Genomic DNA, 16273 nt, shown 5'->3' with positions numbered 1-16273 from the left:
ACACACCGGCTCTCCGTAACGGCATTTCATGTTGCCGCTGTTTTGTGTAAGTGGGGCAACGACCCCCTCTGGCAGGATGTTTATGATCATTTACGAAGTGCCGTTCTCCGGCCACTGCAGACGAGTCGAGAATCGCGTCATGTTGCGGCGTTTACACTCGTTTGTCTTTTTTAGATGACTCGTTCTAATTTTTTCTTTTTTTTTTTTCTTCGTTTGACTGTTTAGCGCTCGCTGTGTTTTCACGTCAGCTGCAGCAGGACGCCTGGATTCCCATAGGTCCGTGGTTTAATTGGCTACAGCTAATGAGGCGCTCACAGCCACTCGTACAGGTTTAGCAGTTGTGGGATGTGGATTATTTTTAGATATATTCTATATTGATAGAGATACGCAGGTTCAGCTTGGCTGTAAGTCTTTGAGCTCCGTGTTATCTGTGATTTTACGTAGGACTTTAAAACGGACATGGATCCCGACACTGAGGGGGGGGGGGGGGATTTTTCTTTGAGGGTAGGTTCACGTTCAGAGGAAATGTATTTTCTGGCCAGATTTGCAGCAAAATCTATGTGGAAATTGACCTGTGGTGCAGATTTTGGCGCTATATGATACATTTAATTGGATTGCTTGCTTTATACCGATAGTTTCTGCAAATAAATACAAAATTGATAAATTTGTCGTAATTTAGGAATAGTTTTAGCCACTACCTTTTTCTAAAGCTTCTCAATACTCTTAAGAAAGGTGCAAAAGTATTTAAAAAAAAAATAAAAATAAATGTGGTTCCAGGAGTGTACTCGATGGTACTCGGGACACCTGCTATATAACTGCAGGCCTCCTATTCATACAGAGGCAATAGCTGTAGAGCTGACGGATGTGAATGAAGCCGAAGGCCTCGAGTAGCACAGCGTGCGATCTGGAACTGTATCGCAAGCCACATAGCGGGTCATTTACAAACAGATATGCGCAAAGATTATTTGTGCTGCAATCTGGAACTTTTTCCGCCGCACACGCGTGGCGTGACGTGGGTGGGCAGGCAAAACGCAGGCCCCCTCTAATTGATCATTTTCTACGCCTGTTTTAGGGTATTTTCACACTTGCGGCAGGACGGATCCGACAGGCTGTTCACCATGTCGGATCCGTCCTGCGGCTGTTTCGCCGTGCCCCCGGGCCGCCGCTCCGTCCCCATTGACTATAATGGGGATGGGGGCGGAGCTCCGGCGCAGCACGGCGGTGCACGGCTTAAGGCCGCCGGACTAAAATTACTGCATGTCAGGTTTTTTAGTCCGGCGGCTTTCTCCGTGCACCGCCGGAGCTCCGCCCCCGTCCCCATTATAGTCAATGAGGACGGAGCGGGGGCACGGCGAACAGCCACAGGACGGATCCGACATGGTAAACAGCATGTCGGATCCGTCCTGCCGCAAGTGTGAAAGTAGCCTAAGGTGTAGAAAATGGTCTAAATCTACACCAGCAAGAAAGCTGACAAGGAAGCTGGCAAGGAAGCTGGCAAGGAAGCTGGCAAGGAAGCTGGCAAGGAAGCTGGCAAGGAAGCTGACAAGGAAGCTGACAAGGAAGCTGGCGTAGACTTAGAGAAGTGTAAAGTTATGTAGAGGCCGCAAGCACAGAAGGGACAAAGTCCGGCGTCTAAGTAGCCGGTCTTCATAAATCCCCCCCATAGTCCCTTGTGGGCTTCTGAATGTCAGATCGATTCTTTTCAAGTAAGTGGATCAAGTTTTACACTCGACATAAGGGATAACTGTGTATCGCCTTGTTTTTATATGGCGGTATGTAAGGCCGCTGTGAAATGCATGATGCCTAAACCGACCAGCGCAGTCCTACTTCTAAAATCGCTAGTAATTTGGAACATATATTTTGCAGTGGAACGATCTACATTACCGACTGACGGTCGCCAACCGATTACGTTACTTAGTCCCTTGTATAACTGTTGTGGGGAGGACCTTGACTCCATTGTTACCCCTCCAATCCTGTTGTCAAGCTCCATCTCCTTCACGGTATAGACTTCACTTGCACGTTCTCACATGCGTGTTAAAGGGAAAGTCGATGCTGTTAATGAGGTTTATCATGATGGCCTATCCCTGGGCAAGCTATCAACGTTGGTCGATGGGGCCCCAGATATAACACGCCTTCCGTTCAGCTAAATGCAGAGGCTGAGGCTCTCGCGCCATTGTATCTGGTGCTACAGTTGTTTGAATGGGATGGGCTGCAGTACCGCCTATTTGAAGCCTGTTAGTCGGACCTCCGCTACTCAAATATCAACGTTCTACCCTAAGAATAGGATATGATTTTTTTTTTTATCCTGGAAAACCCGTTTAAACGTGTTCTCCTTATTTGTTAGAACAGGCATGCTCAGCCTGCAGCTCTCCAGCTGTTGAAAAACTACAACTCCCATCATGCCCTTATAGCTGTAGGCTGTCCAGGCATACTGAGAGTTGTAGTTTTGCAATAGCTGGAGGGCCGTAGGTTGGGAATCCTTGTGTTAGAAGGATGATTTAAAAATGGGCAAATCGTAAATTATACCCCTGCTAGGATCCCCATTGATCATTTTTAGTCTATGGTGAATCCTGGCAGTAAGTGTTCAGTTTCCCTGCAGTGCCACCACTGGACAAATTAAGTATTACACCCTGTTAATTCAATACCTTGTTGGTGTAATACAGGAGTGGACCGGTAACTTTGACCAAAACATGAGGTTCCTGAACAGGCCCCCCCCCCCCCATATTAAAGAGGTTGTCCGAGACTTAAATATTCATTGCCTAAGCCCTATCTGACTGGTGAGGGTCTGATTCCCAGCACCCCGCCAATCAGTGAATGGCTTTGGCACTTTGAGCACTGTGACCTTTTCCTTGCCCTATGACGTCACATAAGTCGGTCACATGGCCTAGGTACCCAGTACAACCACTATACAATGTATGGCGCTGTGCTTGATGTACTATGGGAAGGTCACAGCACTCGCCCGTGGTAGTGCTGACAGTGGGATGCCCGCTGATCTGATATTGATGGTCATAGGTCAGCAATATATAACTCAGAACTCCCTAATAGGATATATGAAAAATGGATTTTCTAAACTGGACCATCCCTTTAACTGATGCATGGATCATTGACTCCTGTCAGTAGTCTCTTATAGGAGTTAAAGGGGTTATGCCGGTGATATATATTGATAACCTAGCCTCAGGATAGATCAGCAATACCTGATCTGCGAGGGTCCGACATCCCTGCCGATCAGCTGTTTAAATAGGGGGCAGCACTCCATGCGAGCACTGCAACCTCTTCATTATCCTACGCGTCGTCTCCCTTGCTGCGTAGTGTAATTACAAGTACTTGCACCATTCAAGTGAACGGAGCGAGTACTTGTCATTACACTGCACTTCCAAGATGTCGGGCAGTGTAATGAAAAGGAAGTGGCGCTCGCATGGAGCAGGGCTGTCGGACCCTGACGATCAGATACAATCCTGAGGGTAGGTCATCAGCATAAACTGCTTGCACAACCCCTTTAAATGCAGTTTGTCTCTGCTACATCTGTGTGTTTGCAGTATAGCACGTGTCTACATTTTCCTTCCGTTTTCGGTAGTATTGAATTTTAGGACTTTCCCCGCCTTAGTCTGGGAGTAGTCCCTTCTCTTTTGCTTTTTTTTGCCCTAATCATGTCTCCTTTTAATAAAATAGTGGGGTGACAATCGACGGCGCCCCTTGTATAGGAGCACCGGGGGCGTAACGCACTATTGAGATCTATGGAAAATGCAGGGGCCCGGACACTTGGAGCGGACTTATCAGTTACTTCATGTCTCGCAGCACATCTGTTTTAGTTATCTGTTCCCCGGCCTCGGTCTCCCTGGCAATGGAAGCAAACACAGCGTTACCACAAAGTCCTAACAATGACTCCCTGTTCCACGGCCGGAGTCCCAGAGTTTCCTATAAAATCCGCTCATGCAGCTCGTTTTCTCTCGTAGTGTTGGTGTCCTAAAAAGAAAAAGTGATCTATGGCGGTGACACACAGGGGATCGCTGGCTCGTCGCTTCTACCTGGTCACTTGTCTTCCTGAAGTAAATGTTAAGATGCAGGACGAGAATATAGGCAGGAAAATACAAGCGGTGGTAAGAGGTCTTGACGCAGGTCCTCGCTGACTGTCCGTCAGGAAGCCTGGTCTCCTCGGACGCCTTACCTCAGATCTGGTTCATACAGGCCATCTGCTGAGGTCAGAACAGGTGGAACGTGTCCGCCTGGCTCAGGAGGTTCTGCAGAAAGGGTCCGATCTTGTATAAATCTTACTATATATATTTTAATAGAAATAAAACTTGTTATGTAGTTATTTAATAATATAGGGCAGATTAATCAAAATCTGGAATGGTCGACCATAAGACACCATGTTGTGGTAAGTCCTGAAAGGGTTAACTGTCCAGGTAAGAGTAGTCCCTTTGCAATCAATGGGAGGGCATCTCTTTGTTATAGCCCCCTCACCCCCCAACACACACGATAGCATGGCAGCGTGACATAATAGTCTGGAGGTGATTTGATGTCACTTATAGATTTGGGAAAGGTAGTGTTTTGGACTGAGGGGCCCCTGGCTTTGGTCCCTAGGGTAGTCCCTGGGTGTATAAATAAACCAGATGGTAACTGATGGCTCCCGTGTCGCAGCCTTTTTAGTATAAACTAGACACGTAGATGTGGCGTGGATAGTGTTCCCACAGTGCCCGCATAAGGCCCCTTGCACACGACCGTATGTTTTTTGCAGTCCGCAAAAAACACGGATTACATCCGTGTGCATTCGGTATTTTGCGGAACAGAACAGCTGTCCCGTCATAGAACAGTCCTATCCTTGTCCGTAATGCGGACAATAATAGGACATGTTCTATATTTTTGCTGAATGGAAATACGGAAACGGAATGCACAGAGTACCTTCCGAAAAAAAACTAAAAAAACACGGAATGGACACGGAATGAAAATACGTTTGTGTGCAAGAGGCCTTAGGTCCCCAATGCACGGGCAATGTCCTTGCGGTGGCCGGGACGGATCGAGACCCATTCAACTTGAATGGGTCTGTGATCCATCCACACCGCAAAAAAAATAAAACAAGTTCTATTTTTTTGCGGTGCGGAGGCAGGGACAGAAACACCGCAGAAGCACTCCGTAGGGGTTCCGATCTGTGCTTCCGTTCCGCATCTCCGTGATTGCGGACCAATTCAAGTGAATGGGTCTGCATCCGTGATGTGGAATGCATACGGCCGGTGCCCCGTGTATTGCGGAACCGATGTATGCGGCCCGCTAATAAGGCCACAGGAGCACAACGGCCTTACACCGTTGAGATGCCGGAGTTGTCCACTTCCTCTGTTACTCTTCCTGGAAATTAGTGAACAATCTGTTCCATTCCCCTGCGTAATAGGGTGTGTCCCTACATAGTCTAATTAATGCTGCATGGAGCGGAAGCCGCGTGGCAGAAAACTTCACCGAACAGCATGCCGACACGGTTTTCAAGTTAATCGTTAATGGCTGCGTGAGTTTGCAGCCATTTTAATCTCATTGCCGTGCGGCTGTTAACACCATCTCTGTGTGGTCTCACCTCTGATCATAAAGAAACAACTTCCCATTGACAAGAATACCTGCAACACCTAGATCGGTTTTATTTCTCACATTTCCAGGAGGAATAACAGAGGGACGTCACAATGTTCTAAGAAAATATACCCCAGAAATGACATTTCCTGGTGAATGTCAATTTTTACGGCTGTGCCAGGAGAGTGGACGGCTCCTTTTTAAGTACTGTAGTAGTGCACCTCTGTACAATGCCCTCTGTGTACTGGGAAAGCTCTGCAGTTCTGATTTGCGTCCCATTATATTATTTTCTTCCTACGTTAAGATAATATAAAAATCACATTATTGGACGCGTGTATTTGGCAGCTGACATGCACAACGTTACAGTCATTACCTTGTAAATGCTCAGAGCAAGGGAAACCTCTTAATAACCAGTACATTCCTCCACTTGCCGCACATCATTAAATGTTTATGTGCGTCCCAGTAGTCCCTCCGTTGTCCCGCTTTTTGGATACATTATATAGGCCTGCTTGGACGGGCTCCTGTGTTGGCTCCCAGAAGCATGTGTTTGGCTCCAGACCGTGCAGCCGTGTGTCCACCCTGTGTAGTATGTGCTCACAGCTGTGCGCTGTCCTCTGTAATGGGCGTGTGAATGTGGCTTTATACTGGGAGGGCTGCCGGTCATGGGAAACGTGGGTTTTTGTACTCTTTTTGGTTTTGCCATTTCACGGCATGGAAGTGTCATATGAATAGTTCGGTATAAACTTAGAGGTATCAATCCAGAATAAGGATCTGCTCACATTTCCATCAAAATGGTGGAAACCTGGTGGACCCGTCTGGCACAATTGATGCCAATCGTAGATAAAAATCCAACACTTATCAGTTTTCTGCTCCAATGGCGGAGCAGATAGGAAGTGTGAACAGAGCCTACCTCTTTTCTACAACTTATCACGTGTATAGTGACGAGATACACATCTGCGACTTTGACTTTTCTTTCCAAAGTCATAGATTTAAAAGATCAAAATTTACAGATAAGGTCTATGGTACTTCATTACCTTACCCTGTTAAAGGGGTTGTACCATAATTAATGTAAATAATGAAAATCATATAACACATGACGATCTATTCCTAACAAAGCTAGAACCAGCCCTGGACCACACATGGATCCAGAGATCTTCCCAATTCTTTGCTCCAGTTGCTTTGCTAGATTTCTCAAGCCGGCAGATTTGGGGGATGTTTTCTGCTGAAGCTCTCTCCCTGTCACAGCTCAGTGGGTGTGTCTTTTCTGCTGCAGCTCTCTCCCTGTCACAGCTCAGTGGGTGTGTCTTTTCTGCTGCAGCTCTGTCCCTGTCACAGCTCAGTGGGTGTGTCTCTTCTGCTGCAGCTCTCTCCCTGTCACAGCTCAGTGGGTGTGTCTTTTCTTCTGCAGCTCTGTCCCTGTCACAGCTCAGTGGGTGTGTCTCTTCTTCTGCAGCTCTCTGCCTGTCACAGCTCAGTGGGTGTGTCTCTTCTTCTGCAGCTCTCTCCCTCTCACAGCTCAGTGGGTGTCTCTTTTTCTGCAGCTCTCTGCCTGTCGCAGCTCAGTGGGTGTGTCTTTTCGCTGCAGCACTCTCCCTGTCGCAGCTCAGTGGGTGTGTCTTTTCGCTGCAGCTCTCTGCCTGTCGCAGCTCAGTGGGTGTGTCTTTTCGCTGCAGTTCTCTGCCTGTCGCAGCTCAGTGGGTGTGTCTTTTCGCTGCAGCACTCTCCCTGTCGCAGCTCAGTGGGTGTGTCTTTTCGCTGCAGCTCTCTGCCTGTCGCAGCTCAGTGGGTGTGTCTTTTCGCTGCAGCTCTCTGCCTGTCGCAGCTCAGTGGGTGTGTCTTTTCTGCTGCAGATCTCTCCCTATTACAGCTCAGTGGGTGTCTCTTTTTCTGCAGCTCTCTGCCTGTCGCAGCTCAGTGGGTGTGTCTTTTCTGCTGCAGATCTCTCCCTATTACAGCTCAGTGGGTGTCTCTTTTTCTGCAGCTCTCTGCCTGTCGCAGCTCAGTGGGTGTGTCTTTTCGCTGCAGCACTCTCCCTGTCGCAGCTCAGTGGGTGTGTCTTTTCGCTGCAGCTCTCTGCCTGTCGCAGCTCAGTGGGTGTGTCTTTTCGCTGCAGCTCTCTGCCTGTCGCAGCTCAGTGGGTGTGTCTTTTCGCTGCAGCTCTCTGCCTGTCGCAGCTCAGTGGGTGTGTCTTTTCTGCTGCAGATCTCTCCCTATTACAGCTCAGGGGTGTGTCTTTTCTGCTGCAGCCTGCAATCCTATCACTCCTCAGGTGTGTCCTTTCTGCTGCAGTTCTCTCCACTCACAGCTTCTAACAGTAGATCTGGCTGATGGCAATTGAAGGATGGAACTGAGCACGTGTGACCACCTCAACAATATTACTGAGATGGACAGAGATGTAAGGAATAGGCCAAGCAGCAGGTGGCACTATATAGATACATTTTATTGAGTTGCTATACGAAATTGCATGCAGTTACAAAAGTAGATCCAAGTGCTACTTTAAAAAAGGGTAGGGTATTTTTCAAGGGACAGCCCCTTTAATGTGTGCCATTTAGAGATTCTCACACTTGAAGCTGATGGGGACGCTGGAATTGCAGCACAGCCCCTTTCTGTTTAATGGACAAGATGGGTGTTTTGTGGAAGAAGGGGGCGCGGACTCTCATATAGTCTTCTGTGTCAGGTTAGAAGGAAAAATAAAAGGTAATTAGTGTGTATTTCCTGCTTGGGTTCAGGTCCCCAATCTGACGGATGTGGAGAGACAACTGCACCTATGGCCTGGGCATCCAATGGGTCCTATTCTGATCGATAGGATCCTCTGAGCATTGGAGGGTTGCCTCTGCTGTCAGTTGCCAAAAGTCCAGGGAAAAGCTTGGGAAGGAGCCGAGTTTGTGGCAATTTACCCCAAAGTTGGAAGTTTGTTTTCGGTGCAGTCATGAGAGCGGGGCTCAGATCCTCGATTCTGTTGACAACCGTGCACATGCAGTTCAATCTCTCCGTGCCTTATGTAAGCTCGGTCTGAGGAACGCACAAGAACGCTGAAGAACCAGAATTATGTCTGTATCACAAAACAATAAACCAGATGTCAGTGGAAATGAAGAAATAAGAAAACGACTTCTCTCGAAATGAACAGTCGACCTTGTGCCACACCGAATGCAAACTCTGCCTCCAAGATGTGGGATGACTCAGACTGAAGGCTTTCTGCCTTTTATGAAGCTGCTTTGTCCTTTTCTTCACCGCAGTTCACATTATGTTAAGCACTTGTGTTGTAGGTATATAATGCTCAGCGGCCTTCATGCCAAGTGTCTCTTCACTCTTCCCCGAGTCTTACGTTCTTCGTTAATGCTGCATATTGTACTTTGCTCTGTCTAGTCATGTGCAGTGAAGAGCTCTTTACCGTGTCTTTGCGTGTTCAAACGTCATCACATGTAAGGCCCCCCCCATCAAATGTTGGAGTTCTGGGCTGTGTAATCACTAGGTGCCCCACTTTGGCCTCTAAGTCCTTCTGAATTCTAATACCTGCTTTTTATTTCCCTGCACAGCAATCATCTGGAGAAGAGTCTTCAGCTCCTCATGGACCGAGTGGATGAAATGAGCCAGGATATCGTGAAGTACAACACGTTCCTGAGGAACGCCAGCAAGCAGACGCAACAGAAGCACCAGGTAGGTGTTCTAAATCCCCAAATGATGGACCCCAATATATACCTCAGTATTAGGGCTCATGCACACAAACATATTTTTCTCCCTTTTCCATTTTTTACATGTCCATTGTTACATGGATCCGCAAAAACCTGATGCAACACGGACATCACATGCAGACCCGTTCATTTCAATGGGTCCACAAAAAATGGGGACAGCGCGCCGTGTGCTGTCTGCATTCGTATGTCTGTTCCTTAGCCCCACAAAAAAGATAGAACATGTCCTATTCTTGTCCATTTTGCGGACAAGGATAGGCATTGTTACAATGGATCCACAAAATAACAAAACAAATGCAATATGGATGTCACCTGGACGTCATCCTTATTTTTGGCGGATCTGTGTTTTTCAGACCGCAAAATACATACGGTTGTGTGCATGAGCCCTAAGAATCATATTTCAGAATATATCGGCATCCCTGCCAGATGAACACAAGTCTTTGTAGTAGGTTTAATAGGGTTGATCCTGCACATAGTGTGTATGTATAATACACATACAGTCCTGATCAAAAGTTTAAGACCACTTGAGAAATGGCAAAAAATCATATTTTACATTGTTGGATCTTAACAAGGTTCCAAGTAGAGCTTCAACATGCAACAAGAAGAAATGGGAGTGAGACAAAACATTTTTTGAGCATTCAATTAATCGAAAATAACGATTAAACTGAAACAGGCTGTTTTTCAGCTGATCCAAATTTTAGGACCACATGCCTTTTAAAAGGCCAAATCTGTGCAAAGATGTGGATTCATTGTCATTTTCTGTCAGGTAGTCGTACGTTGTGATGGCAAAGGCCAAAAAACTCTCCCTTTTTGAACGTGGTCGGGTTGTTGAACTGCATAAGCAGGGTCTCTCACAGCGCGCCATCGCTGCTGAGGTGGGACGCAGTAAGACAGTCATTTGGAATTTCTTAAATGATCCTGAGGGTTATGGAACAAAAAAGTCAAGTGGAAGACCCAAAAAAATGTCATCAGCACTGAGCCGGAGGATCCAATTGGCTGTCTGTCAAGACACTGGACGATCCTTGACCCAAATTATGGCCCTGACTGGTGCTGACTTACGCCCCATAACCATCAGACGGCATCTGAGACTGAAAGGCTTCAAAAACAAAAAACGTCTTCAAAGACCTCGTCTCCTTGAACGCCACAGAACTGCTCGTTTGGACTTTGCAAGAGAGCACCAAACATGGGACATTCAAAGGTGGAAGAAAGTTTTATTCTCTGAGAAAAAATTTAACCTTGATGGTCCTGGCATGACAAGCAGATCCCACCTGAGATGTTTTCTACGCGCCACAGTGGAGGGGGCGCCATAATGGTCTGGGGTGCTTTTTCCTTCAGTGGAACAATGGAGCTTCAGGAAGTGCAGGGGCGTCAAACGGCCGCTGGCTATGTCCAGATGTTGCAGAGAGCATTGCTCATGACTGAGGGCCCTCGTCTGTGGTAATGACTGGGTTTTACAACAGGACAACGCTACAGTACACAATGCCCGCAGGAGAATAACATCACTCTTTTGGCCCATCCTGCGTGTTCCCCTGATCTAAATCCAATTGAGAACCTTTGGGGATGGATGGCAAGGGAAGTTTACAAAAATGGCCAACAGTTCCAGACAGTAGATGGCCTTCGTGCTGCCGTCTTCACCACTCGCCTCATGGAAACGCTTGCATCAAGCATGCCAAAACTAATTTTTGAAGTGATAAACAATAACGGCGGAGCTACTCATTACTGAGTTCATGTTTGGAAGTTGGATTTCTGTTTTGGGGGGGTTTAGTTTTTTTTGGAGGTGTGGTCCTAAATTTTTGATCAGCTGAAAAACAGCCTGTTTCAGTTTATTTGTTGTTTTCATTAAATTGAATGCTCAAAAAATGTTTTGTCTCACTCCCATTTCTTCTTGTTGCATGTTGAAGCTCTACTTGGAACTTTTTGCCATTTTTCAAGTGGTCTTAAACTTTTGATCAGGACTGTATATACAGTAGATATGTATGTCTAGCCCTGTCAATCAGTTGGAGAGGGGGCGTGGGCAGAGCACAGGGGGTGTTACAGAGCAGTGCTCCGAGTATTCAGCCCCGCCTCTGAGTGCTCAAATAGCTTATTTGCATATAAATAAAATCTCAGATTTCTCTGCAGCTGTTTAGCATACAGACAAAGGAAAGGGACAGTTTTAATCAGCATGATGTAATAGGGCAGATCCTACCCTATGTCAGAGGTGTCCATAGGCTTGAGTTATTGTTCGGCCCCGGCCAGTATTGTATGAATTTGTGCGCTCTCTCTCTCCACATCTGATTTGGAGACCTTTTCTTCATCGGCCGTCCAGACTTCCTCACTCGCTCTTTATGATCACTTGTGGAATAATGAAGCCATCCCGCCAGAAGTCCATAAACTTTTTTTTTTTTCTCCGGATTTGATTCTGGAGAACAACAACCTCTTTTAAAGGCACTTAGGAGACGAGCGGAACCGCGGTCATTAAATATGTTTACAACGTTATCTCTCGCAGAATATCACTCAGAAGAATAGAGTTTTATCGTATGAAAGCAGAGGAGAAGGCTCATCCATGCAGGCCTCGTTTATTCCTAATTGCTCCGTTTCTGCTTTATTACAGCGTGCTTAATTTATCCGGCGTCAATCAGCCCAACTCTCATTTGTTCCGGGGCCGTTTATTCCGATAGAATATTTTTTTTTTTCCCTTTTAGGCTAAATGCACATAATCAGGACTGCGTGCAGATTTTCCTTGTGGATTTGCGTGCAGAAAATCCGCACCGTAGGTCATGTACATTGTATTCTATGAGAATTAGACATTCTCAAGGCACACAATGCAGATTTCTCCATTCACTTAGTAAAATCCGCACCAATTGATGCGGATTGACTGCATGGATTTCCCTGCGTACACCTGCGGATTCTCCGCACATGAATCCTTAGTTTTGTACCTATGACACTAGTTGACTTGTTACGTGTGCGCTTGGCAGCTGAAGGCGTCGGTGTTGGTCCCATGTTCATGTGTGTCCACATTGCTGAGAAAAATGAAGTTTTTATATATGCAAATGAGCAACGGGGGTGTTACAATTACACCTAGAGGCTCTGCTCTCTCTGCAAATGCTGCGCCCTCTGCACTTTGACAGGGCCAGAGGTGATGACGCTTTCACTGCTGGGTGCTATCAATTAAAGTGCAGAGCATGTGGTGTTGCAGAGAGAGCAGAGCCTCTAGGTGTAATGATAACGCCCCCGTTGCTCCTAAAGGATCATTTGCATATATTAAAACATCATTTTTCTCAGCAATGCGGACACATGAACATGGGACCAACACAGATGCCTTTAGCTGCCAAGCGCACAGGTAACAGGTCAACCAGTGTCATAGGTACAAAACTGCTGACAGATGCCCTTCAAGGCTCCGCTCATGCTGCCAGGTCTAATATGTACAGTCAGCTTCGTGCGAGGCCAAGGTGACGGGTTCAGAATAAACACTTGGCATGTAATGCTTCTGTCACCCTGGAGACAAGTCTGCATGGGAGCTGTACACCTAAAGCAATAGTGTTCTAGGAGAATTACATAATTAATAGCAGACGTACACATGCCCTTTAAATGGCCGGCCTCAAGGTTGGTCATCGGTGGTTTAGACCATGAGGCAATGTTCTCCTGTTACGTGAGCGCTCCTTTCTTTTATTCCCATGCGCCATCTTTCCTTCATGTCCCCGAGTGTATCCTGTAACCGACTACTTTAGTGTTAAATCACATCCATATTATCGGATGAGAAATTCTATATTGTGTAATGTTTCCCAGAAAAAAAAAAAAATTCTCCCATCTGTGACCTGTAATGTATAGATGATTGAAAATGAGCATTAATAACCCCGCGCATCGCAGGCCAGGTGCAGAGTCCAGCAGCTGTGCGTACGGCCAATTTCTCCGTGCGAACGGCGGTCACAGCCACGGACACGTTCCAGCATTTCCTGCAATATTGCCGCTCTCATCCAGTGGCAGGTAATAAGCAGCCGAGCACAATCCCTGCAGGAGCAGCCGAGCAAAGGAAATCTAAATCATTATTGAGGGTAATTAAAAGATCAAACTTAATTTGGTGAGAGGTGAAGAACCTGTTTTACTGCTCTGTTAGCTGGAAGATCTAATGTAACTGCCACGTGGAAGCCGCCATGCTTTTTATTTCTTTTGCAAAATGTTATATATAAATAATATATAATTTTTTATTTTTATTCTTGCAAATTAATACATTTCAATTTTATATACAAGTTGTTGTGTTTTAGATGTTTGTGTATCTGTTCCTTAGAAGCCAGTAAGACTTCCATTACAATCCTGCATAGGTCAGCAGCCAGGTTAAACGGAAATCTATAGTGGTAGCCATATTGGATAAAACATTTTCAGGCTGGGGGCAATTGAAAGGGACTTTTCGAAGATTACAAGAACTAGTTCCCTTCTCTGGCACTCTGACCTTTCTTATGGCTCTGTGTTGCCATTCCTTTATTATTCCTGCTAGAAGTTATGAATGAATTGCTATTAGCCTTCAGTAAGGGCACAGAGGGGAGGTGACAAGTTGGGGGGGTACCTGCACAGACTGACTCTATCCAATCAGTGCTGCCATTTTCAGACTATGAAGGTACACACCTCCAACTGGTTACCTCCCCTCTGTACCCTTACTGCAGACTGCTAGCAATTCATTCACAACTTCTAGTAGGAATAATAAAGGAATGTACAACATAGATGTTACATAATTGTTATTACACAGGGAATCTATGAAGCTATTAAAACAGGCATGTCAGGAGAGGGGACAGGTCCTCTTTTAAGTGGTTGAATGAAATTTAAAGGGAACCTGTCATCTCAAAAAACCATCCCATCCCATTTTCTTCCTGAAGGCAGATGCAGCAAAAGCTCTGAAAACGTTCCTTTATCCCCTGCCGGCGGGATTTTCTAGTCCTGCTTCAGGTCACGGTAACCAAGCGCCCCCTTCCCTGCCCCTTTGCTGTGACTGACAGCCGGCAGTTCGGCAAAGCAAGCCGAGCTCCTTGCATAAGCGCGGTCAGTCACAGCGAAGGGGCAGGGAATGGAGCGTGGTTACCGTGACCTGAAGCAGGACTAGAAAATCCCACCGCATCTGCCTTCAGGAAGAAAATGATTGTCAGAAAAACACTGCTGGCAGCTTGGGATGGTTTTTTGAAGTGACAGGTACCCTTTAAAAGAAAAAAAAAAAAAGCGGGGGGGACGGGGACTTTCTGGAATAGTGCCACTGTTTTGTATAGGCCGTGTCTGGTATTGCAGCTCGGCTCAGTTTATTAAAGAGGTTTCCCAAGACTTTTTAATTGATGGCCGGCGCTCTTGTAAGCACAGCGGCCTTCTTGCAGCTTACCCAGCACAGCGCCGTACAGTGGCTGTGCTTGGTATCACAGCTCAGCCCCTTTTGCTTAAATGGAGCTAAGCTGCACCTAGGCCACGTGCTGCGAGAAGGCCTTCTCAACTGCTGTGTGCCTCTGCTTTATCTTACTACAGGATCATACTGACAGCTTCATTCCCACAATGGGCTCGCTCATGTGAAACGGCTCTTAGGCAGCACAGGCTCGCGGATTTCATCACATTTCACTTAATATATATATATAGCCCTGCATGTAGCACACTTTTGCTCCAGGCAGAATTTGGGACTCCTAAGAGGAATCGGACAGTCCATCGGCAGCACTGGTTCCCATAGTTGGACGCATCCGGCGCTGTGCTCTGTAGGATGCAGATGTGAACAGAGACACAATGACATGCTTGATTTGCGTGTAGTGTCTACGGAAGCGTAGATCAGTGGAGGCCCTGGAGGTTGGAGATAATTTCCAAATCTACCATCAGGATGAGCTGATCACAGGATCCCGGAGCTCGGACCTTTGGTGATCACTCGCTGTTGGTGAGAGGAGCTGCCAGCGCTGGAGAATTGCCCTTTAAGTGCATATGGACGTGAGGCGTTGGGGCCACCCGTTTAGGGAAGTTCTTCCTACTTGTCTGGAGTGGACTTGGGGGCAGTCTTAAGCAGTTGACCACTATCTGTCACGTGGCCAGCCGGCGTCTTAACATTTTCCGTTCACACGTGTGTCTGATGTTAATGCGTTCATCATGGTGAGGGACATCTGCACATATTGTGCTATTGATTATGTTTCATAAAGTGGTGACATCTCTTAATGCTGTACGATCCACAGGCCCCGGAGGGAATTCCCAGAGCCGGAGGCCTCCGTCACAGTACTGCCACACCCGTATTAAAGGCTGGAGGCTCCGGGCCCCAGATGATGCTCTGCACTGAGAAATTCACTCATTTCATGTAGTATTAATGTCGTTTTTCTTTTTTATTTCAGTACGTTCAGAGGCGGCAGCAGGAAAACATTCAGCGACAGAGCCGCGGAGAGCCGCAGCTGCCTGAAGAAGACGTCAGCAAGCTGTTCAAGCCGCCCCTTCCTCCACCCAGAATGGATTCCCTTCTCATTGCAGGTAATGGTTGCACCCTCACATGCTAAACTGATGGGTAGGTATGGTCATAGATGGCCATGGCAGTCCGCCAGTACAGTGTATAGAGAAGGTATCTCCCATCGCTCGGCGGTCATCAGCGCGCACACAGACCAGTTTTATAAATTGAAATCAATAATAATTTTTGAGAATCTGAAGAAACAATGTAACCAAGGGTAACTGCGGCAAATCCGGCCACCATTTTGCTGTATTAACCCCTTCAAAACCAACGCCATTCAGTGCCTGAATGTCCACAGCAAAAATTCACCTTTTGGAACGTCACGTTCTAAGGTCTATACTTTGGCTAAATATATATATATATATATATATATATATAATTTATATATTTTTTTTAGGAACAGGTACATGGCCTAAAATAAAAAAGGAGGCTATACCGATCTCTCTCCAGCGCCGTTCACTCTGCCTGATCCAATCTTCCTGCCACTGATTGTTGGCAAAACGAGAAACGGAAGCAGTCGATCACTGTCTTCAGGGATAGAACCCCTGACGTTGATATTGATGCCCTATACTGAGGTGAGCGCTGCAGCCTCCTCACAGCTTACCAACAC

General features: G+C 46.6%; 1 protein-coding gene across 1 annotated transcript in view; it reads left to right on the top strand.

Moving 5' to 3' along the window:
• Positions 1-16273, top strand: part of EIF3H (eukaryotic translation initiation factor 3 subunit H) — a 126871-nt gene that overhangs the window by 104011 nt on the left and 6587 nt on the right. The window contains exons 6-7 of the mRNA XM_040432287.1: positions 9087-9207; positions 15557-15689. Of these exons, the coding sequence (XP_040288221.1) occupies positions 9087-9207; positions 15557-15689 (254 nt within the window). The remainder of the gene's footprint in view (positions 1-9086; positions 9208-15556; positions 15690-16273) is intronic.

Source organism: Bufo bufo, chromosome 5, assembly GCF_905171765.1.
Source record: "Bufo bufo chromosome 5, aBufBuf1.1, whole genome shotgun sequence".
NCBI lineage: Eukaryota > Metazoa > Chordata > Amphibia > Anura > Bufonidae > Bufo > Bufo bufo.
Note: the sequence above shows the minus strand (reverse complement) of the source record. Positions and strands in the feature narration are given on the sequence as shown.